Source organism: Pararge aegeria, chromosome 18, assembly GCF_905163445.1.
Source record: "Pararge aegeria chromosome 18, ilParAegt1.1, whole genome shotgun sequence".
Lineage (NCBI taxonomy): Eukaryota > Metazoa > Arthropoda > Insecta > Lepidoptera > Nymphalidae > Pararge > Pararge aegeria.
This window is the reverse complement of record NC_053197.1, coordinates 7,632,473-7,657,478: the sequence shown is the minus strand read 5'-3', so window position 1 is coordinate 7,657,478 and position 25,006 is coordinate 7,632,473. Positions and strand designations below refer to the sequence as shown.

The following is a 25,006-nucleotide window of genomic DNA, read 5'->3' as shown; positions in this document are numbered from 1 at the left end:
AATAATTACTGACAGCTATCAAAAGTCAGAATTGTTTGACAAGAGACGAGAATTTGGTGTTATTTTTATTTATTTGTATTTACAGAATGAATGATAATGAGGACGAAATTACAACTTTTTGTGATTCAGCAGTACGTTATCAATTATTTAGTTTGAGAATACAGTTAATGTTTTACCAAAAATGGATAATAATTTACTAAAAATATACAGGCCTCATTGGTGGAAGGATGCAGGTTACCAGTTCGAATGCAAGGTGGTGATGATTGGCCTCTCGCAGAGATTATTAGCATCAAAGAGGTCCGAGGCCAAAGAGGATATTATGTGCATTACGTAGATTGTAAGTTTTTATACTTATAACCTTTAAAAATTGTACCAACTTGAATATTTTGTTTCCAGTCATTTGTAGAAATACTAGAATAACAGTACATTTGTGACTATTTATGTCTTTTGCTAGTTTTGATTTCTATAAAGTAGGCCTGTTACGTTACGTCTTATAAATAAACCAAATGGTTTCATTTGGTCTATCCTTAATTGCATTTTGGAATTTATAATTTCCCATTACCAGCATTTACTTAAGAAATCTGCTTTATCAATCTTCAAGCCTCTTAGAGTTCATTTGTTGTCTTTTTTTCAATTACATGTGATAATAATTGTTCGCCTAAAGCAGTTTGTATACTACTTTATTCTAAGTAGGTGCAGACATTTACATTTAAGAACTGAATAGTTTAGTATGTCAGCTAACAATAATATATTTTACTATAAAATTTTCTATGAAACAATGTTTTCAGTTAATAAACGTTTGGACGAATGGGTTGAAGAATCATGGTTGGACACCAGAAAGGTACAGTTTCCCAGGAGGGATGGCAGTGGAGCTACTGGTGGGACAACTACACCAAAGAAGACCCACATAGGATCTGGAGGTGGCGTCATGCCTAATTTTCTTAGTATGTGTGTTTTTGTTTTGCTATTTGTCTTCAGTTATTTTTGTTTGCACTTTCTTTATTGTAACTATATGTTTTAATATAGTTTATAGATATTAAAACTAAACCACATGTGCCAAACAGTAACGGACCACATTGTAATGCCTTGTAATTTTATTGTCAAACAACAAAATCACTACACATAGTTTGAAGCCCTTTGGTTCCTCATTTGTAAAAATCTGGAATGCCCTAATAGCTTCAATCTTCCAACTACTTTTCCTTCAAATCAAGAGTAATGTTGTCAGTCATCCGGCATACACATATCATAAGGTGGGATTGCAACCAAGCATAAGTATATATATAAAAATAAGTAGTATTTACACTGCCCAGTATGAAATGTCAACCACTCCTTGAATTGCAACATACAAAATGCTCTGAAACATAGACAAGTATTTTTACAACGCATTAACACTAAAATGTGCCTTATACTGTGTAGCCATCCAAAAAGTTTTATGCCCAAGGACAAGAAAAATAACCTTCAAAGGTACTGTAAATAAATATTGATTATTCATTGGTTTTTCATAGTGTCCTCGACAAGTCATATTTAAAACAAGTATCTAGACATGATTGTCTCTGATCACTATGCAAAGCACTGCTGCAAAGCATAAATAATAATTAACATATATAAATATTAAGCTTTGATATTTTTTATGTTCTAAGTATATGACAACATGGTGTTCCTTTCTATATACAAAAACGATACACTTGCTTGTCTTTAAATGAAATAAATTAAACTTTTTGTATCTATGTCATTTTAAATATTGCTTGGAGGGTACTGTAATTTTTAGGCATTAGCAATTTAACTTTTTTAATACTACTTTTTATTACTACCTAACTATAAAAGGTAGCTTGAGCATGTTAGGTATCTTTAATCAATTTTTAAATCCATTACAAAATAAAATTTAAATACAATATGCTCTTACATAAAATAAAATTTGATTTACAGTGATTTTTACTACCGGCATATCAAGTATGTAAATTTGAATTCAAATGATAGCTTACATACATTTTTGACAGTTTAACAAAAGAACTATATTTCAACAATATACTTCTTTTGTTAATCTGTAAATAATATAATGTAGCATATTGTATGTATAAAGTTAAGTCAAATGATATCATAAAGACAGGAATCTCTTGTAACTATAAATAATATGTATTAATTTTATTCTTTCAAATAGCAAAATTCCCTTGATTTGACTCAACTACAAAAATGTAATAATTTTCATGAATTATGGTATATCCAATCTGCTATCATCCGAGTTGTCCCACGATTTAAAATCTTAGTAAATTCTAAACAACGTAATGTTCAACAACAAGGAGTTCAGAGAGCCTATAACTACTCCACCGTATTTGAACAGACAGGCACTCCAATTTTATCTATTTGTATAGCACTATTGGGGACCTCTTGGACACTAGGGCCCATATTCTAGCATAGCTACTGCTTTCAACTCAGCACCTTTTGTAGCAGTCGCATCTGTATAAGTTATTGCTTTCTTGAGCCACTTAAAAGAAGAAAGTTCTTTTCAGCATTTTGACCCGACACGGATGATAACGATTGTAATATACTTAAAAATTACAATGTTCATTGTGTATTAGATTCTTCTTTTTAATGTTGTGAATTTTCAATATAATTGTATTAACCCGTATGTGTAATTATAAATTTGGTCATAAAAGCTTCCTCTTGAGTGAAAACATAATTATACAACTGTCATATGTTGTAAAGAGTTGAATATATGAATTTTAATTAATTATATATATGAAACAATGTTTTTTCTGCAGATGATAACGTCTGCAATGAAAGTCTGAAATGTGTTAATAGTAGAGAGAATGTGATTCATCAAACAACACCTAAAATACCTGAGAAAATTCATAACAATGCACTCAATGGTTCCACACAAAGATTAACACCTGGTATGTTGGATTGCTTATATTTTCTATATCAAAAATATTCGGCCCAAATTATCCAAAAATTATGTTTAATATTAAATTAAAGCAATTTATTCACAACACATTTGCAATTTTGCACGAGCACCTAAAATATAGTCTCTTTTATATAAACCCTTATTGTATTGCCAAACTGCTGAACTATATGCACAATCAGAACATTTTTATGGTCATAATTTCCCATAAGTTAAAGTGTTACTTTAAAAGATAATAAATTAATTATTCTACATACAGGTAAAGTTTTGGCAAACAATGATGATTTATGCATTTGGTTCTTTTGGTTTATTATCCATAGCGACATTGAAAATTAGTAGCATGATTTTCTTTATCAAACTTTTTAACTTTTCATGCATAGAAATAGAATTAGAGATTATTTTATGTTAAATAATTCTGTCTTTAGCTAATTTAGTTGCTAGGCATTCCATTATAACAATGCGAAAAAAGCCCGAGGTTAGTAGTAAATTGGGTTGAAAGTATGTTAAGTGTTCAGCCCTGGATATTATTACTAACATGTGCTATGGCATTGGAAGGTAGTTGCTCTAAATCTCTCTCTTTCGAGAGAGTGAGTAGCAGCACCTGTTCCCAGCTGTGGGCCAGCAAAATATATTATATATACTTTTGAGAAAAATCCGAATTTCCGAAAGCTTATTTTATAATTTGGGTGTACAAAATTAAACATTGCCACCACAAATTAAAGATGAATGCACTATTTTTAATATTTTTAGTACAAATAAATCTCTTGACATTATCACATAGTTCAAAATGCATACTTGGCACACATAAAAGCCAAAAAGCAAAAGAATTTCCTACTTTGATGTATTTAACAACTTCTCCACTAGCTGGATCTGGAATTTATGTTTAGACTTTAAAAGTTTCTTTAAAATGGTTCTATAGGTTTTACCTTGTGTTTAAAAATATCCCCTTCCGATGGTAGTCACCTACTTCGTTTACGGGTACTAACGATATAGTCGCAATTCTATCGCTGGTTGTATACCTTCTTCCGTGTAAACACAGTTTTGCATTCGATGCAAGCGTCTCGCCGTTATAAACCCATTAAAGGCCCACTAAAGGGCACGGGTCCCCTTTCAGAATGGGAAGAGTTTAGACCGCAGTGCACCACGCTGGCTGTACTTGGCCAGCGTGGTGGACTACGGCCTGACTACGAGGTGGACTGGTGGTGGTGCAAGTTGGTAGACTTCACACGCCCTTGAATACATTTTGGAGAATTCTCAGGTTTCCTCATGATGTCGTCCTTCACCATTGAAGCAAGTATATTTAATTGCTTTACCAAAAACTCTTCCTTAAACCTATTTCATCAGCAACAGTCAAATGATGCTGAATCAATACAGACGGGCGTTTGCATGGATGTAGAAGCGATGGAGAATCGATGTAATGCGATTGTATCGCTTCTGTCGTTAATTGCAGATGCTACAGAAGACCAAAAGTAGTGTAGTGTAGTAGTGCGCTAACGGAACGTGCTACAAAATTTTTGCAAAAAGACTTAATGGGCGACCTCCCAAAGTTTTCTTCTTCCGTCCGTAATCCCGTTTTTTGTTGGGTTTTTTAATATTGGGTTGTCGCTTCTGACAATTAATTGGTCTTGTTTGGGGTCTATTTTATATTCAACTCAATTTGTACAACTTTATCATTGTCACGTCTTTTGGCTTGGGGCCCTGTCTGAATTATTTAAAATAAATAAAATTTGGTACATTTAAAATAGGTCTATTTTAACACTTTTGAAACTTTTTGGAAGGTCTGTCAGACAGATTTGACTTGATTGAGCATTTGATCTTGTCTAAAAATAATTCTCATTTTAAGGTACACCGGGGGAGCCCCGTCAGTTAATCTCCCGCCCCGCAAGTCCCACGCTCGGCAATGATTCGTCGTCATTGGTCAATGGTGGCGCCGTACTGGCCGCGGCGTTACAGAAGAAAATGAACAGGAAACGGAAAGCTAACTCCATGGATATTGACGTAAGTACAGATAAGTATTTTGTGAAGTCCACGAATTACAATGAACTTTATTTTGTCAACCAGATGCACCCAGTTCTTTCGAAATAACCGACGCAGATATCATCACATCTTCGCCTCAGGTTTATGGACACGGGGCGGCGCTTTGTAGGACGACTTCCTTGCATGCCTTGCGTTGTTTGGCTCAGGTTATAGGCGATGGCTTGGTCCGTCAGTAATTACTTTAAAGAAAAGACAAGGTTGCTTGGTAGCACCGCTACGCTTTCGTATCTCGCAAGACAGAATAACCGATCGTTTATTTTTTTTGCATAATTTTTATGGAGGGTTTGTTACTTCTTGGACACTTTATATATGTCATAAAGTTTTCTGGCCTCCTTAGATAATGGATGCGCCAAAACAGTGTTACATACCCCCAATTCCCGCAAATCAATATTAAAGTGAGCCCTGAACGAGATTCTTTCTAAATCGCTTCGGACACATTCCACAAAAATGTAATAAGCATCCTCGATAGTATTGCACTCTGAGCACTTAGGCGAAGAGGATTTTCCCACTAGGTGTACAAATCCATTCAGTGGGATGTGCCCGGAGCGAAGTCTTAAGGCTAATACGGTAATTGAAAATTAGCATTTCTTACTATCCGGCTTATTCTCGGTAGAACGGCTGGTAGAGTCACTACAAACAGATAGACTTAATAGTGCTTAAACAGGGTCTACTTAAAATAAATGAATATTGAATATGCGATTGCTTTAGTTTTCGTCACAAACCTTTTTGCCATTGATTGGATTATCTTAAACCAAACATTCCTCTTTTACTCCAGAATGAAACGCAAGAATCGATCGACAGTGGCGACACAGTTGTCAGTGGCACAGCAACACCAACAACTAGGCCGCGACAGTCTGGCAGTTTGGTCGCTCACGGCCACGACGACTTGGTTACTAGGATGAAGAACATCGAAATGATTGAATTGGGCCGACATAGGATACGGCCTTGGTATTTTGCACCTTATCCACAGGTAATATCGTTTTTCCAACATATTAAAAAAAGTATGCACGTTTAGTTGGAAAAAGGGTACCCACTATAAACTTCATTCTATAACCATTTCATGATTTACTTTTAGAGAAATAATTGTGGTTACTTAAAAATACGCGGTGACAACCATAACTTTCTGCTATGTTTACTTTTAAGTTCAAATGGGGTCAAAGATAGAGATAACGTTATTTTTTTTTATTCCACTACCAGTAAGCGCTTGTCTGCAATCTCAAATGATAGTTAGTAATGATTCAGTCTAAGGTGGTAGCGGGCTGACCTGTTAGTGATATGGCAGTTGTATTAAACTCATACCACTTATCGGTTTCTACGCGGTATCTTACCGGAACGTTAAATCGCTTCACGGCACCGGCTTCATCGGTAGGGTGGTAAGAAGTAATGGTTGAAACCTCCCACCAGACAAACAAGTCTAGTTGAAAGAATTAACTAATACTAATATAAAAACAAACTAGCTGACCCGTGCAACTTCGTCTGCACCTAATCTGTTATTACCGTAAAACACAAATAAAATGACATTTTCTAAAAATGAATCCTAGCTAGATCGATTTATCGCCCCGAAACCCCCTGTATACTAAATTTCATGAATGAGATTCCAATTATATATATATACAAGAATTCCTCATTTAAAGATATAAGATAAAGCTAAGCTACACTGATGGGATTACGAGAAGATTCGTAAAAAATGTGTCTTGCATATTAATGCATGACCGAAGATTATATTGTATCACCGCATAAAACCACTGTTAATAATTTTAATTCTCTGTTACTTTTATTTTTCAGGAAATGGTCAATTTAGCATGTATATACATTTGCGAGTTTTGTCTCAAATATAGAAAAACAAAAAAGTGTTTGGAAAGACATTTAGTAAGTTATATTTTCACAGTATCTCATAGCAATATGTTTCGTAGTGTAACTATAGGAAGTAAGTTGTAATTAACAAATTAAATAGAATGTCGTATACATCCATATTATAGTGAAGCAAAGAAATTCAAAGATTCGTAATTTTATGTCGTAACAAAAAAATTTTTGTGGGCTTACATTGCAAACGCTGACTAAACCTTACGTGATAGGTCAAATTAATGTACCACGCAATTGTATACCTTAAAAAGACTGATAAACAAGTTTCATATGGTACATATTTATCTCTTAAGGATAACCTACAGTAACCATTTTTATCTTTTAGATATAACGAAAAAAGTATAGTTTCTTTAGCAAGCTATTTAAAAGAATAGAGTATTATTCCTTATCCAATTAAATAAAATAGATACATTGTGCATTTCATGTTCAAAGCTTCTCACTACAGCATATCCTTAAAATGAATATGTTAGAGGATACCAGAGATTTAAGAAGCGGAGTCAGGGCGGGTGGCGGGCTTGGCATCCGAATTCTCGCTCAATAACATACATACATACATACTTACGCACATACATTGCCCAACACATCAACACACACCCGGGGCGGGTCGCTACTATAGTCGTATTTTTAATTAAACGAAGTCAACTGACGTTTACTGTGTTGTGAGTTTATGATGAAATAAAAATAGTGTTGTGACAAAGTGAATCATTGAAGAAACTCGCGAATGAATGAAATGTTCTCGATTGACTAGTGAATAGTTAGTGTGCCGAACTGCCGATATCGGTTACGGGGTTCGAATTTTAGTCGTGCTTTATACATACCAACGAGTTTTCGACGACTATTACTTTAAATATGGCAACATTATTTTACAAAGTGACATTAGCTACTGTCAGTTGGCTTCGTCTAATTAAAAATACGACTAAAGTATACAACGTGTAAGTGAAAACCGAAATAATACTTCACAGGCTTTAAAGTTACATTATGTACTGTCTCTGAGACTTCTCTGTGAAACTGAGAACCAGAGAGTAGACTTCTCTGTGAAACCGAGAACCAGAGAGTAGTTATATAGTATAGTTTTTACTGAAAGAAATCAGATACAGCCCCAACATCTAATGCAAGATGAAAATCATGTGCCTCTTGTCATTTTATAAGGTACGCGTCGCCTAGCGTAAGTACTAGGCCCGGGTCGGTCTTTTATCTGCAATAGGGTTGTCATAAGTAAACATTTATTATTTTGGATTCGTTTTTATGAAAAATTAAATATGCTTTATTTGATTTAATATTTTTACAGGGTGATTCCTTATGAGATATACTTATGCATCCTTCAACATTATTTCATAATTCAGTTACACGTTGTATATAAGCCAATTTGAATGACGTAAACATATAGTTAGAATACGATTGAACAGAGATGGCGCTGTTCTTTTCCATGACAATAATAATATATTTCATAAAAAAAATATATTTAAATTGCTCGAGGAAAATAAGATTAGTTTGTTAAGCCGAACACCTATAAACGGCAAAACAGAGCAAAATTTCGCAAGGCATGCACCCGTCAACCAGACCCGCCCGATGTTAAGCCTCATGTGTCTGTAATTTTTTTTAAAGAATAATAAACTTTATTTAGGCAAAAAATATTTGATACGCAGAGTTCTAGATTCATAAAGAATTTAGAACTCTGCGTATAAACTATTCATACACGCATTATGTAGGTATATACTCATTGATGTGGAGCTTAAACCCACCACGCTGCATGCTGGGTGTATGATCCTCATTTGGTGAATTTACCTCATTGAATATTTTTGGTTTCAGATCAAATGCAAACTAAAACACCCGCCCGGTAACGAAATTTATCGGAAAGGCAGTATATCCTTCTTTGAAATTGACGGTAGAAAGAACAAATGCTACGCTCAGAACCTGTGTTTGCTCGCCAAACTGTTTTTGGACCACAAAACTTTGTATTATGATACGGACCCCTTTTTGTTTTATGTGATGACTGAATTTGATTCTAGGGGTATGTATCATGTTATGCAGGTTTTCGGAGGAATATGCTTTTTCAAATAAATCAATTAAATATCACTTGCTTTAACGGTGAATAACGGTGATGAAAAAACATCTTGAGGTAACCTGCAAGCCTGAGAGTTCTCCATAACGTTCTACTTTAACTACATAAAGTTTCTTTAGGACGTAAATTTTTTTTTTGTGCCCAGGTCAAACTCAAAAACATCGGCGGTAAGTTTTTGACGTCTACCAATCCACACTTGGACAGCGTAATAGACAAAACCCTTCTCGTTCTGAGAAGAGACCCGTACCATGTAGTTTTTCAAATTTCAAATTCAAATTTACACCGTAAAGAAACTTCTAAGTACCTTCTTAGCACAATTCATACAAGTTGTTTTATTTTTAAAATTTTGTAAACTACGGAACGATGAGCGTGTTTAGACAAATGAAATTTTTCGGCCAAATTCTAGCACCACAGAGATAAGAGTTAAAATATTTGATTAATTGCGTTGTTTCGTAAAAAAAGTAACTTCTTAGCACAATTAATAGAAGTTGTTTTATTTATTTTAATTTTGTGTCATAAATTTAGACTCTGATATCTGTTAAGTCATGGCGTGTCTTTGGAAATAAACAAATAACTAAGGTTTCATTTATGTAAATCTCTTTCAGGATTTCACATAGTAGGCTATTTTTCAAAAGAGAAGGAGAGTACAGAAGACTACAATGTAGCGTGTATATTGACCTTGCCTCCATACCAAAGGAAAGGATATGGAACCCTACTCATAGAATTTAGTAAGTATTCATTTTTAGTATTATCATCAATAGCCTGTAACACTGCTGGACTTAAGGCCTCTCTTAATAGGAGGGGGGAGGGGGTAGTAGTAGCACAGAGGACGCTGCTGCTCGTTCTCCGATATATCCCCTTAGTCGCCTCGTACGATACCCGCGGGAAGAGGAGGGGGGAGTGAAAACACAAAGCTGCACTAAATTGTTGCTCTAACCAGGTTGCTTCTTTAAGAGTTTTAAATGACAATGTGAGATGGTGAAACAAAAATAAAAAATAACCAACAGGCGAAGTGATGGCGATAACTACAATCGTCAACTTAAAACTAAAGCTACGAGGGTTCCGACCGCGCCCTGGTCTAAGAAGAAGCCCACAACAAACTTAGCCGGGTGTTCTTTTTGTTATCACCATCTCACATTGTCATTAGAAAATATTTAAGAAGCAACCTGGTTAGAGCAATTGTTAACACAATTGTTTTTAGTGACATCCCCAAGATATCAACCGGTAATTTATTTTAAAATTGTATACAATTTCCTTTAAATGAATTGCTTATTTTGTGTAGTCTAGTGTACTGCACTGTAAGTTTATTTTTGCTTCTAACGTTCAAATTACTGCAGTCACATTTTCTTTTAAATTTTGATATATTTTTGTGAACATACATTAAATTTTCAAATATGTATTGGCTGTAGACTGTCATTATTTTAACAACTTTAAATTTATCTATATTTATTTGAATTTGACTTTGACTTTGACTATAGACAGCGTCATCACTTACCACCTGGTGAGTTTGCGGTCGAGGGCTTATCTGTAGTGGAATAAGAACAAAATAAAAAATAGGACTAAAATAAATATTTCTTCTTAGGTTATGAATTGTCAAAGTTCGAAGGTAAAACTGGTTCACCAGAGAAACCATTATCAGATCTTGGATTGCTTTCATACAGAAGTTACTGGGCTCAAACAATACTGGAAATCCTTATTAATATCAAGCCCGTGGGAGATAATGAGAAACCTATTATTACCATCAAGTAAGTATTTATATATATATTTATGTTTAGTTTAAAAACTGCAAACACATTATTAATACGCCAGCCTAAACCACGCAACGATGTGCGTGTTTAGACGAATGAAATCTTGAAATCTTTAGGGCCGGGAGTAAGCCAACTTCTTGCACCTAAAAGTCACCAAATATTTGATTAATTACGTTGTTTCGGTGTTTTCGGTTTATATATTGTGTATAACTAAATCTAGCAAAATTTTACTAAAACGGTTACAAAACTACAGATTAGGTAGTGTAATCGAATCCAAAAAAAAACAAGCATTGTCTGGTGATTCGTGAAGTGGACAGTTTTGCTTTTCAGAAGAATGCTTGTGTAAAGAATATGAATGTTTTTCAGTGTCTGGGTGTTTATCTATATATTATAAGTATTTATGCACAGAATTAGGCATCGTTGAGGCATTGAGGACCGATTGCCGTAGTGGGCGATGACCCTGTTTTCTGAAGCCAAGGCGGTGAATTCATCATCCACGACTGGAAAAATATTTGTGTGATGAACATGAATGTTTTTCAATGTCTGGGTCTATAAGTATTTATGTATATTATTCATAAAAATGTTCACCAGTTGCCTTAGCACCCATAACACAAGCTACTCTTACTTTGAGGCTTTTATTTATTTATTGACTAAATCTTAGGCCAGGTACACACGTTCGGTCGTGAATTTTGCAGCGTAACGATGGCCAATCATCATCATATCAATCTATCGACGTCCACTGCTGGACATAGGCGTTTTTTTAGAGAGTTCCAAATTCCACGGTTTTGTGCCGCTTGGAACCAGCGGCTACCTGCGGCGCGCTTTATGTCGCCTGTTCACCTCGTTGGGGGTCGACCAACACTGCGCTTACCAGTGCAAGGCTGCCATTCCAGCACCGCGTCCATCTTTTCTCCGAACTATGTGCATACCGATGGTGTATGACGTGATATGCGTACGTGGATGCGTACGTGACAAATGATCGATCATGAAAATTAAGCTTAATTTGCTATAGTCCGCGAAAAGCAGGAGAATCTGTATGGTGTTTTTTATAATTTCTTCAATCCTTATACTCCACACCGAACAGATCTTCCGCAATGAACCCTCTACGCACGTTTCACTCCGAAACCGGAGCATTCTCAGGAGATGCTGACTTTACAATGAATAATTGTAAAGACAAATGATCAATCATCATAAAAACCCCATAACAGTCGACTGCTGTACTAATGGCCCCAACTGAAGTGTTTTCCTATAATCACCACGCTAGGCAGACGGATTGGTGAGTGTGGTCGATGGTAGTAGAAGCACAGAGTCCACTGCTGCCCGTTCCCCGTTATATTCCCTTAGTCACCAGTGGACAGTGGGGGGTGGTAACAACTGTATTCTGATCTGCCGTAACCTTGGGCACAAAAAGGCGTGCACAATGGTAACAAAATGTACAATAATTTAATAATACTTTAATTGCAGTGAAATTTGCGAATTGACGAGTATAAAGAAAGAGGACGTCATAAGTACATTACAGAATTTAAACCTCATTAATTACTACAAAGGACAGTACATAGTATCGGTTAATCAGGTAAGTTGAATGGATTAGTATTGCATCATCATCATATCGACTCATTACCGTCCGGCGTCCCCCTACAGGGCACGGGTCTCCTCCCATAAAAATAAGGGTTTAGGCCCTGCCACACTGGCCAAGTGAAGATTGGTGGACTTCACGTGTACACGCTTTTGAGAAAATTATGGAGAACTCTCAGGCATGCAGGTTTCCTCACAATGATTTCCTTTACCGTTGCAACAAGTGATATTTTAATTACTTTAAACGCACATAACTTAGAAAAGTAAGAGGTGCTGAGATTCGAACTCGGCACCCGAGAGTAAAGCCTAAGTCCTAACCTTATCGCTATCATTGCTCTTTAATTTGAAGGTCACCTGAATAAGTTACGCTAAGTAATAAGTTACGGTAAGCTTATGTCTCGAAGAGATGTTTGTTTGATGTTTCCTCTCAGAATGAGATTTTAGGCCGTGCTCCAACGCAAGGCAAGGCAAGTACTTCCTCTGACGAGCTCTGTCACAAAAAGCGTTAAATTAAAAACGCTCATAACCCCGAAAACTGAGAGGTGCGTGCCGTGGATCGAATTCGGTCCCAGAATGGAGGCCGAAGGTCTAACCACTAGATTATGACCGCAAAAAAATATGAGTTAATATTATTTATAGTATGTTATATTATTATTATGTATAGTATGTTGTTTTTAGTATGTTATCCTTTTGTTTTCCTTATCCTAAGGTTGCCTGGAAGAGATCGCTACAAAGCGATAAGGCCGCCTTTTGTATACTTCTTCTGTCTGTGTTTTCTTTTATTCTTTTTTGTATTCTTATTTGTGTGCAAATAAAGAGTATAAATAAATAAATAAATTTAAATGCCAACCCCGCACTAACCCCTCATATAACTGCCTCATTGGTCTAGTAGTTAGTATGTTCAACTACGGTTCGCAAGGTCCCGGGTTCTTCTATTTTCTATTATTGAATCTGCGGCACCAGCCCGTTGTTAGGAAGAGAGCACGTAAAGCCGTCGGTCCCGGTTATTATCACTTGATTGTTCTAATTGTCGTTAAAGCCCACCAACCCGCATTGGAGCGGCACTCTAATCTTCCTCGGAGTCCCAAATGGGGCTCGGGGTAACCGCTCAGGGCAATGGCCCTTTTCGGTAGTAGCATCGCCGTCTGCAACTACAGACGGGTCACTTGGTGGGACCGTTGGGTCCGTGGTGTCGAGTCCGGGGAAAAAGTCGCGCCAGCGCGATCAAGCCTGCGTTATGACGCGGCGATCAGCGGTGCTGCGGCGACTTGGTATGTCCTAGATGGGCCGCCGCTCAATGTGCATTGGCAAGCGCCCGTCAGCCAGCGGCGAGGAAGCGTTTGGAAGTCCAGGTGGTTACGTGGTTCTCGTGGGGCGCTCCGTAGACAGCGCGTCTTCATCCGCCACTTAAAGACGCCTGTCTTGCAAAGAGGTGCCCACAGTCTTGACTATTCGACGGGGAATAGCCGACGTGGGCATCTCATGCATGGGGCCGGTATACCATGTAGATAGTAGGTCCTTGTGAGGATGGGCTTTGTGCTGTTGGAGCGGCGTGATGAATCTATGCTCTAAAACCGTTCTCCTGTGAGAGACAAAGCCTGTGCCTAATAGTGGGGCGTTGATAAGCCCGCGTTAACTTTACCTTTATTATCTTTTGCAGGAAACAATACAGCAGCATGAAAAGGCTATGGAAAAGAAAATATTAAGGATCGATCCAAAATGCTTGCATTGGACACCAAAAGATTGGTCGAAACGAGCGAAATGGTAACTTCTATTACACATACATGCGATTCAATCAAATTCTCGTTCTCTTATCGTTTCTAAAAAGCTCTATGCTCATTATTTACAAAAACGAATAGGTTTAATATAATAACTCATACGTTATTTTTATTTTTTCTTAAATGATGTTAAATAATATAAGATAATTATATGTTCACGGGAATATTTCCTTGTAGACACCGCATTCTAATAAATATATCTTAAATGAAAATATACAAGGGTTTTTCGAAAGGGCAACTTGATAGATTGGGATATTCACCACATAGTGCGAAAGGATAAAATAAATAGACTTCTATTGCAAATGCGAAAGGTTGTTTTGATTGATGGATGTTTGTAACTCTTTCAAGCCAAAACTGGAGTACGAATTCGGAGGAATGGATATTGAATAACCTGGAATAACACCTAGGCTGAATTATTTCATACAAAAAGTACATTGCTCTGTTGCGTTGCGTAAAAGAAAGACAAGCTAACATACACATGGCCATAAAATGTCTTAAAAGTATTACAAAGTTTGAAAAGAAAATGCAACTGTAACAATATCAATATGATTAGTTAAAATAAACTTCTTGAGCTGTTTACTAGTCTACACAGAACTGTTTATTTATTCAAAAGAAACTATATTATTTTATAACAAATGATTTGTTATGTCTCTCAATAATAGCTCATTGTTTATATAAAACATAAGCTTCTATTATAATATTTTTTTGACATTTGCATTTGTCCCGCTTCCGCTCTTATCTCTCACAAGATAGTAAAATTCTAAAGATTGAACAACTGGAAAATTATGTTGAGAAAGAGCAATCCGGCCGGCAGAGCCGGCTTCTTGGTCGAATCTGCCCTCTGTTGACGTTTCAAAACTGCTTATGAACTAGGTCTACTTAAATTTTTTCCCTTTAATTGAAAAACCAACAGTTGTAAATACTAAATAGTTAACTTAAAACTAATAACAGGTTTCCAAAGATAAGTTTTATATTAACAAGGGTACCTGGTAACCCAGCAATAATGTAGCAAACTATAACTACAAATTAAGTTCACCTAGCATGCAACAGTTCATCTTTTAATTTTATAAACGATAAGTTTAAGTTTCAATTTCTTTAGCTTTAAAGCCTGATTATTAATTGACTGTAAGATGATATTTAGTTACAAAAAACCTTAAACGATTCCAGCTTCAGTTCTAAGTTAACGAAAGTAGTTATCTCCTTACATTAATCGAAAAATATGCTTATGAGTGCCTATGATAGGTCTGGTTTTTCAACATAAAAGGTGATATTCCCGTGAAGAAATCTACATTATCTTACCATATATTTGTATTATTATTTTGTCTTCAAATGAATATAAAGGTATTTTTCTTTTGTCGCCAGCGTTTGAAGTGTATCGGAGATGCGAGCTATCTAACTCTGGCTTCGACACGTATGATCATTTTGTATCTAACGACAATTCGCAATGTATCCGAACCGTTGATATCAAAAACCAAGTATACGCAGTTACAAATGTGAACCCCTCAAAGTTACACCCAAAGCAATTCCATTCTCTTAATATTTTTGATTTTGAATTTGCTGTAAAAAAGTTTTGAATTGAAATAAACACTTTGATGAATGATATAACACATTCCGATGTTAATTAATTATGATTTTGTATTTAACGCTATTTTAATAGCAAACACAGAATTTTCTAGTTGCAATAAACAAAACTTATCCTGGTTAAATTCCCGATACCATAAAATATTTTAGAGTTCTTGGTTTTTGAATATCGGTATGTCTTATTTATTGTAAATTTTAACATTCATCCATACTTAAAACTGCTAACAAAAGCTTCGGGCGTCATTCGATTCATATGCGACTATTTACTAACACGGTTTTGGAGTTTATTACCTTATAAAACGCATGGTTTCAAACTTCACACAAGCACAGTATTATTTTTTATGTATTAAAGACACTTGTCACCTATTTTATCCGAAACATCTAAGAAGATACCCGCAGTCCTCTCGGATCCCAAAATAACGCTAACTTATACACTTATCGACCTCTTATTACTTATTGCTCTAACCAGGTTGCTCTTCTAATAATTTAAAATGACATTGTGAGATGGTGATACCAAAACGAAAAACACCCGGCTAAGTTTGTTGTGGGCTTCTTCTTAGACCAGGACGCGTTTGGCACCCTCGTAGCTTTGGTTTTAAGTTACGAATGTGGTTATCGCCATCATCTCACTACCGTGTAATTCTTATGTACGCATGAAAAGTGCCACCTATGGGGCCTACTTGAATAAAGATATTTTTGACTTTGACTTTGACTTTTGACTTTTATTCTATATAATATTTCAATTGACGATTTATGTACGGTCCACTAACTTTTTTTAACTTGCTGGTATCTAATCTTAGTATCATAAAGTCTATCGCTAACCTAGAAGCTTTTTCCATTTCACGAACCCTGAGTAGTTGTGTGATCCATTTTTATTTGCTTTCTTCATTTAGTATTTTAAACACTTGAAATGGCAGATTTATTTAATGATACCATTCAATGAATTAAATAAATCTAACATTTCGCACTATACAAACAAAAATTTGTTTTTATCTTATTTTTTTATGTTGTCACCAAATTCCTTCGTTAGGATAGGTTAGGTACTGAGCAAACTTTCCGAAAATTATCTGTTAGATCTACCGATGTACAGGTTTGACGATGTTCGAAATTTTAAAGTTTTGCATTGCATATTGCCTCGTTAGTAACGGGTCACCCAAAAACAAAACATTATTAAAAATATCTAACCGGTACGTCGCAGAGCCATCCTGTAAATGGATGCAGTACTCCGCGACCAAAATTAAGCTCGGTGACAGGGTTGGGAAGTTGTCCCGGCATGAAACACCGATTCATCTTAATATGTATATCGAATTTATGCCAGCAATTTCGGCCTCGATATATTCCTTGGTTTTTCCGAGTTGAGATTGGAAAAAATAGCTCTAATTTATAGCTCAAAGTTAAACTCCATACTACTTTCAAACTATTTTTATGTTCTGACTTTTTCTCGCACTTCTTGCTTCGCTCCACTCGTCTTCGTCTCGCTCGTCTTCGCTTATATATAAACACATTCTAAGGGTGTTTGATCCATCGCCGCTATCACTGGAAACGAAAAATACATAACCACTATCAATATAATGGGTTAAGTTCGTTGTCTCTCACCTTACCACTAAAACTCCACAAATACGAGTCACAAACACACTTTCGATACGGTGCTAAGTACATTCTATGGGATCTCAATTGCGTTTACAGTAGTAACACGATCGCTATCAGAGATAAACTCGTTTCTTAGTGACTACGGCGATGAAAAAAAGCTCTTACTCTTATTCAAACACATTTGGAAGATCTGCGCGCTGAGAATGGAATGGAACCTTGTCGAAATATATAAACAAAAACTAAGTAGGGTTATTTAAATTTAATATTCTCTTGTTTGTAATAAAGAAGTTATACAAGAACTTAAATTGTTCTTATATTTTGATATTAGAAGAACACTAATTTCGCCCTTATTCGTTATAAAACTTTCAGAATTATTCTTTTAGTATTATCTCCACAGTAGCGTAAAACACAAGAAGAGCGCAAAAAATAATTATAATAGTTAAAAATCAATGAGTAACATATCTTATATGACATGAAGTGTTCAGTACACTATTTAATTTGGAATCGGTTCGGCCCACCGTAATCTAGGTAGATATGACGTAATCTATACTGAAGTATTGTTTATTACGAAAAGTCGATTAGTTTTCTGAATTCTGAACCCCAAAAATAAGTAATTTAGTACCGCAAAATAAGTATGATTTTCCGAACAATTGTTTACAATTGTTCCATGCTACTGTAAAATTTGCCCAGAGTTTCGGCTTTTTAGTAATTAGGCTGAAAATATGTAGTTAGGTATGTATCATGAACCTTAATATGAGTGCTAAAGCAAATTGTTTGTAATTACAGGTAGGACAATTTAAGAGGATGTGATGACAAAGGATAAAAGCATGCTGCGCGGGTCCTTTTTATTCAGTCTTGTAAAACAAATTTAATTTACAAGCGATTTTAAAATCTGATGGAAATAAAAAGTTGGTAACTTTGATTGTATTAAAATGTTGTAGATACAAATTTGTAACTATGTCCTTGTTTAATGTGATATTAAATAAATATTTTTATTTGTAATTGTATCTTTGATTAATTGACTTCGTATACTTACAATGCTAACAAGAACAATACCTCAATTTTACAGTAACTAATTAATCAAAGCGAATTTTCCACAATAATTTTCTAAAACAACAATATTCAATAAATATTTTTAATATATTAAATAAATTCTTTCATTTGTATTTTTAACTTTGATTACTTGACTTCTTTTTATACTTACAATGCTAACAAGTACAATACCTCAATTTTACAATATCTAATTAATGAAAGCGAATTTTCACCATTTTTCTAAAACAACAATATTTTACGTAAGTAACTGGTTTTAAACCCCTAGGTAGATTTTAGAAGTAAGCGCGTACCTACTAAAGCAATGAGACCATTCCACTGAGACCAATGTAACGAAACGCAATGTATGCCAAGTCAAATGAAATTTTATGACCTAGGGCTCAATGAACATACATGGCTGCGATCTATATAGCGTACTATGACTTTGCTCAAAGTCAGTGATAAAACAAAACTATGTCGGACACACCGGTGCCATTTTCTAACTACTTATTTCAATAGAGCGCAAACGACGTGATGCAGTTGCGTTATTAATTACTGGTACATATTATTTTAGAGATTTCCTAATAATAGTTATATAAAGCTTACTTCGGAAGTAATGTGTATTTTTTATTAGTAATTAAGTTATTATTTACGGTCCCGGCCATTCTTATTTAAAACTGCATTTTTAATAACTAAGATTAAAAGGTTTAAATTTTAAAGACAGAAATAAAAATTTTATTAAACATATTTGTTTAAACAATACGCGCCGCGGGCATCAGGCTATAGTTAAGATTCTGCTCATTGTAAGCGTCGTTTGATTAAAGGTAATAAGAAAAGAAAACAAAATGATTCAATATACGATTTATTTTTCAGTAGATAAGCACAGTAATTTTGCTTCGATTGCCAAAATATTTATATTCAGGAAGCAGGTACAAGTGATGTTTTATAAATTTATAACACTTAGACAATACAATATTATTTATATTAGAATAAAATTTTACAACACCAACTTCAATGGGTTTAAAATCCTCAAAATTCCGCAACAAAAATCCAATTGTGTTTCTTTTCGTACATCGGCTATAAAACATCGATTCTGATTGCACATCAGACAACCAAATGTAACATTGAATTTGCTTGTAAAATAAGTGCTGGAAAAGCTTTTTAGCAGCTCATCTTATTAAATATAGGATTAGCTTAGCAATGAGATTGTACATACATTCTAAACTTAACTGACAGTACAAAACTTGAGCTGTCAATTTAGTTCCAAATTTTGGTAAAACCAAATAAGCTCCTTTTAAGTAGTTTGTACTACATTTCAGATGTTTTTTTTTTTTTTTAAGTAGCAGTCTATCTATTGTGTAAGCTATTGAAATCAAATAAAAGCGTGTTTCTAAACAAATTACACAAAATTTGCTTAACTAAATTGACAGGTCTGAAAATAGTATTATTCTCATTACAATGTTTCTTCTGAAAAAGGGCTAGTACTACTTTCTCACCTTGCAATTTAGTGATTTTGTTCACAACCTAATTATTATTAGCACAATTGGCCATTTTTAGGAGCTAAATACACAAGGACTTGACCTGCGCAAATCTAGTGCTCAAACTGAAATAGTGATAATTCGGTTGTAGTTTGTTTTATCCCTGTGGAAAAGAACACCAATAAACGGCCTGTCAGTTTAGTTTAGAGTTCGGTGTTGTACAACCTAATCATGATCCCAAAGTGCCATCTTTCTGCCCCATATGAACGAATTTATTTAAAAAACCTCTTAGATTATAGAAAATGTACGAAAAAAAGCACACGCGGACTTTTGGATTTATAGTTTAGTTTGTAAATTGTGCGCAAGTCTTTCAAAGCGTTTTTATTAATAAATATTTTATGTAACATAATTATTGTATTTGTATTGTATTTTTCATGAAAATATATGATTTTGTATGGGCATGAATATAAAAAATCCAGTAAATAATAAATTGCAATAATTTCTTACATAATACAATAAATAACTAGTCATTTAAGATATAAATGGTTATAAAAATATATAAATAATTACAAAAGTTATAGTGTTATTTTATGAACACTTTTGTTAGAACTAAAATGGGTAACAATCATTGAAAAATAATTGATTTTAATTTTATTTTTTATTTACATGGCTTCACCATATTTCATAGTCTCATATTTTGTTAGTCTGCCGGATTGCAAAGACAATATTAGTCCACAGTCTATCAACAAAGACTTTGAGATAATATTTTCCTATTTGTGTTCAGTAGCTTAGTACTCCACTTCTTGGGGGGGACGTGACGGTGAGTAGCAGCGTCATCTGTGCTACTACTATCATCTACTGCGATCAACAATCCATCTGCATTAGTTTTTACTATTTTTCTGATCAGTAATGAAAGATTTTTCAGAAAATAAGAAAAGTAAGATAATTTATACTATAGAAATAAAATATCTTTTCTTAGGCACTTGTCAAACAGATTATAATATAAAAACAACATTAATTATTCTTCTCAAGATAGGTAACATTATGTGACATACTATTTTATTAAAAATCGCTTCTGTAAATAAATAAAATTCACAACTGTTTTAACAATATCGTCCAGAGTTAATCTTAATTGTAAGATTACAATGACGATATCTCCATACATTCATTTTCGTTGGAAAATGCGAAACATTCAAAAATGTTCCATTCACACAAATTAATAACGTGCAATATTTTATATTATGTAATATCTATAAAAAGGTTTTTAACAAAAATAGAATTAAGTCGAAAAACTAGAATAGAATACTTAACTATAAAGATAATAAAAATACTTATGGATCATTTTATTCCGCTGCTGTGGTTTTACAGTTGTTGTATTTTAGTGTAGGTACACGTGAGGATTGGTTATTAAATTCGCGGCAGCGCCCTACCTATGGCTCGGGCTTAAAATTGTGCTTCGACTATAATGCCCAACTTAGCGCACTTGTGCCATTACATTTAGGTATTCTTGCCGAACAGAAGCGTAGTATGAATATCAAAATACTATATTTCTTTTATTTACAATTTTGAAGGTACTTTATCACGATTTGAATTATCATGATTGGTATTCATATTCCATAAATAAGTCAGTTTTACTCACGCGGTATCTGATAAATTAAGTCTACATTTCCTTTGAACTCATCGGGACTCCTCCTCGTTATAGGAGCTCAGAACCAAGGAACCTGATGTATTTGAAAATTGTTGGACACACACCGACTAAAAATACCCGTGTGTAAAGCCAAAAATCTTTGTGCATTCTATCACATCAAAAATATAAAAATAAATGCTCGCGCGACTGGCTGCGTCTTTGACGTTATGCCGCATACGTTGGGCAGCCGTAAGACTAGTTTCACTGGTAGTAAAAGGCACTGTTTCAGAAAATATCTGTTGTCTAATACATTCTCTTAGTACAATGTCCTGAATATAGAACGATTTCAGCGTATCGTGATTTAATTCGGTTAAACAGAAATCCTACATTAACCTCGCAACCGTCAAGTCATTTTCGAGGATGGAAACACTATGAAGTAAAATTAAAACGGACCTTATGGCATTTGTTTTGGAGTTGCAAATTATGTGATATTGATTTTATTTAACAAACGCTTAACCAAGAGCTCGGGCTGTAGAAACTTGCACTTTAAAAGAGTAGTAGATAAATTCCATTTTACTTGTGACTACAGTTTCGATACTCGAAAATCACTACTAACTACGATTACAAACTTACCAATCTCACCCTAATACGGGATGGTCTACCATAGTGTTTATTGAAAACTTCACTTTTAAAGAGTTAAGTATGTGATTTAAACTAAATGAATGCGACAGGTGGCCTGAAACCTATCCAGTACTACAGGATAGTGTTCAAGGTGTTTAAGCTTTTAGGTGTAGCTTTTAGATTGAAGGTTGTGCCTTAAGTTACAATTAAGCCCCTAGAAAAAGGGAACTCTAAGCAACTCCAAAGAGCCAGACTTTTTTCGCCTACGCGGACTGATTCCCTTAATAAAAAGATTAGATAAGGATTTTTGTATAACCGTATTAGTACAAGTAAATGACTTTTATGATAACAATTATTAAGGATTATTTTCACAAGGCACTTTATAGTTTTATAGCTTTTAGCACATTTCATAGATTTCAATGTTGTGTAATATAAAATATTTTAGTTCAAATATTTAAAATGGAAACAATTATTCAAGTATATCTTACACGTACCTAAATATTATTTCGTATATTGGAATTTGAAACAGGCACTTTCTGTGGTGTTTTATGTTCAAACACTTAGTGTTATTTGGATAATATTATTATTAGTAGGTACATAAGCTGAATATGCATTATTTCTATACTTAAGTAACCTATCCGTAACAAGTAACATTATCACGACTTATTCTGAGTTAAAGCGTCTTATATCTAGGCCTTAGCGAACAACATTTATGGAATATCTATATCCCATTTATAATCTTTGATAATATATTTCTCTGTTTAATAAAATATACGGAATTTCAACAGGAGGTATCTGTTTGTATTGTACTGGAAGTTAAATTTCATTATGTGATGCTTGTTGTATTTTAATTTTGGCGTAGTAAATAGAGACTAGACACTTGTAGCTATCAGTTATTTACAATATATATATATATAACAATTGCACCATCGCTTAAATAAATCAGATCTAAAATAAAGATAAATATTTTGTACAGATCAAAGCAAAATTAAAGGACTTACAAAAATAATGAATGCTGTTATGTTAGAGTTAAACTAAAATCGAAAAATATACGTACCTACCTATCTATTAACTGTTTCACAGTCCCTTTGTTACGCGGTAATGGTGAATCTTATTATTTCACAACACTTGAAACATTAAAAACAAATAAATTAACATGATGTGACATCGTAAGGCCGCATTGCGGCGACTATAAGTTTACCTATTATTTTTTCATTTGCAATGTATTAAAATAAGGTACGTTTTCATAAACGACATCAAAGAAAGACACAATAATATCGACTGCTCATTCTCTGTACCAAAGTGTCTTTGTTGTCTTTGTCGCATATTTCCAAAATGCACCTTAATGATACAACCTCCATACTAATCTACGCTGTTGTTCTACACAGTAGACATACGATTTCGTTTCGAAATAATACCTTCCCGACGACGTGATAAATCAAGAAAGTGCTTTTAATCGAAAATAACTAACTTTAGGTCTTTTTAATAACATTTCCATATGCACGAATTATAATTAGCCAATAAAATTCCAAGTTCTAGTTACATACGTATACAATGTGAAAATAATTTTGGACCCCAATCATGTGAGAAGTTAGCGAGTCGTTAAACGAGACACCCGTCGTTAAGGCTAGTGCCGAGCTTACTTTGAGAATCCTGGAGATTTACAGGGTAGTTGTGGCATTGCGGCGTCGTCGCAACATAATTTAAATCGGCTTCATAGTATTCCGTTTCAGGTTCTATGTGGCCCAGAATTGTCGTGGCTTTAGGGAGGTAGCCATCTGTTGTTATGTAACACGAGTCGGAGTTTGGAGGGAGACTGAGGACGCTGTCCGGTCTGTTGTAGTCTAATTCTATAGTTTGGGGGGTCATATACGTTGCGTCGAGGGATATCGTGTCCGGAGAGTCTCCGTTGATGGAAGTGGCGCACGTGTAGCTGGATGCGAGAATGTTCGCCGACTCTGGCCGGATGTACGGCGAGTGAGTGTCGTAGTTAGCTGGGAATGTTGACGGCGGTTCGTACGCTCGGAGCATGTTGTACGGCGTGGTGGGCGATGTTCTCGCGTTGCAAGTGTTGTTTTTGACGCACGAGGCCGAGTGGACGGAAAGCATGTCGATCAGCTGCCGCTTTTGGACTTCCAGATCCTGCAACAATTTATTTAGTTACAACTATTTCTAATAATCTAGAAAAACCTAAAGTTATCTTAATTTTGATTCTGTTGTACCTACCAAATATCTTTTTGGTAGGTACAACAGAATCAGTAGCGTGCGTCTAGAAATCTAATTTCACTTTTCTGTAAATAACACATTGATTTTAAATGTTACAATCTGAAACAAAAACATAACCCTTTGGGACATTTCCCGTTCTCCAGTGTGTGAAGTAATAGTGTATCCTATGTATTATATATGGTACTAACGCTACGATTGGGTACTTTCGTTTAGATACTTTAGTATCTAATCGTAGCGTTTGGCGTGACGTCATGACAAATTTAATATGTCGGACATGTCAAAGATATACCTCATTATGCTCAGTAATGAATAATAATCGAATAGGTAAGTATGTTTATATCTAGTTGTGTATATATTAAATGCAACATTTCGTACAGGTAGGTAAATATAACTTTAAGTAGGAAAAAGTATTTCCTTAAAAGCAATAATAGTTTATATTATATTTTTTACACGTAGTTTCAACCTCAAACCCGTATATATCCGTGTATATTAAATATAACATTGATAAGCAAGTTTCCTTTTCTATTTACCTAATTACGATGAAGGTGGGTTACGGACCTTATCTAAATTTGGTATTTCTATTAACATATAAAATAACGCTAATGAGTGGGCCGATAAACTTGCATCCGTGTCATTGCAAAGCAGTAAACTGTTTATTAGGTTGATATTTTTTATATAACTGTGTAACTACTACTTAGATATTAGTTTTTCATTCATCGGTGCTCATAAAAAAATATGTTCTAACCCGAAACCAACAGTGCAACAAAGGTTAATCTATTTTATATCTACTAGTGGTTCTCAACGACTTCGACCGCGTACAACTTAAGATAAGATTTTACAAACTTTTATCCGCTATTACTCGCCCGCCCGCCTGTGCTATTCATTTTCGCAA

At 34.7% G+C, this 25,006-nt stretch overlaps 2 protein-coding genes across 6 annotated transcripts in view; one reads left to right on the top strand and one right to left on the bottom strand.

Annotated features, from left to right (window-relative positions):
* Nucleotides 1–25: 25 nt before the first annotated feature.
* Nucleotides 26–18,154, top strand: LOC120631611 (histone acetyltransferase Tip60). 3 transcript variants are annotated; one of them, XM_039901258.1, is made up of 14 exons: nt 26–131; nt 211–337; nt 789–944; nt 2,760–2,891; nt 4,743–4,897; nt 5,712–5,906; nt 6,722–6,805; nt 8,609–8,810; nt 9,467–9,589; nt 10,444–10,606; nt 12,074–12,182; nt 13,845–13,948; nt 15,325–15,373; nt 17,920–18,153. In XM_039901258.1, the coding sequence occupies exons 1-13, from the start codon at nt 87–89 to the stop codon at nt 15,329–15,331; spliced, it is 1,602 nt and encodes a 533-aa protein (XP_039757192.1). In that variant the 5' UTR covers nt 26–86; the 3' UTR covers nt 15,332–15,373; nt 17,920–18,153. The 3 variants fall into 3 exon arrangements, with proteins under 3 accessions (XP_039757192.1, XP_039757194.1, XP_039757193.1); XM_039901260.1 differs by lacking the exon at nt 2,760–2,891 and having other exon boundaries at nt 17,920–18,154; XM_039901259.1 differs by lacking the exon at nt 15,325–15,373.
* A 209-nt stretch (nt 18,155–18,363) lies between these two features.
* LOC120631589 (proto-oncogene c-Fos) overlaps nt 18,364–25,006 on the bottom strand; it is a 96,590-nt gene continuing 89,947 nt past the window's right edge. The window contains exons 5-6 of one of the 3 annotated variants that reach the window (XR_005659062.1): nt 22,790–24,030; nt 18,364–18,373 (exon numbers count right to left, since the gene is read on the bottom strand). Coding sequence is in view for 2 of the 3 variants with exons in the window: in XM_039901227.1 (XP_039757161.1) it covers nt 23,491–24,030 (540 nt within the window). In the remaining variant the exon portion in view is untranslated. Of the gene's footprint in view, nt 18,374–19,011; nt 24,031–25,006 lie in introns of those variants that run through there. The other 2 variants (XM_039901227.1, XM_039901226.1) reach the window with 2 other exon arrangements.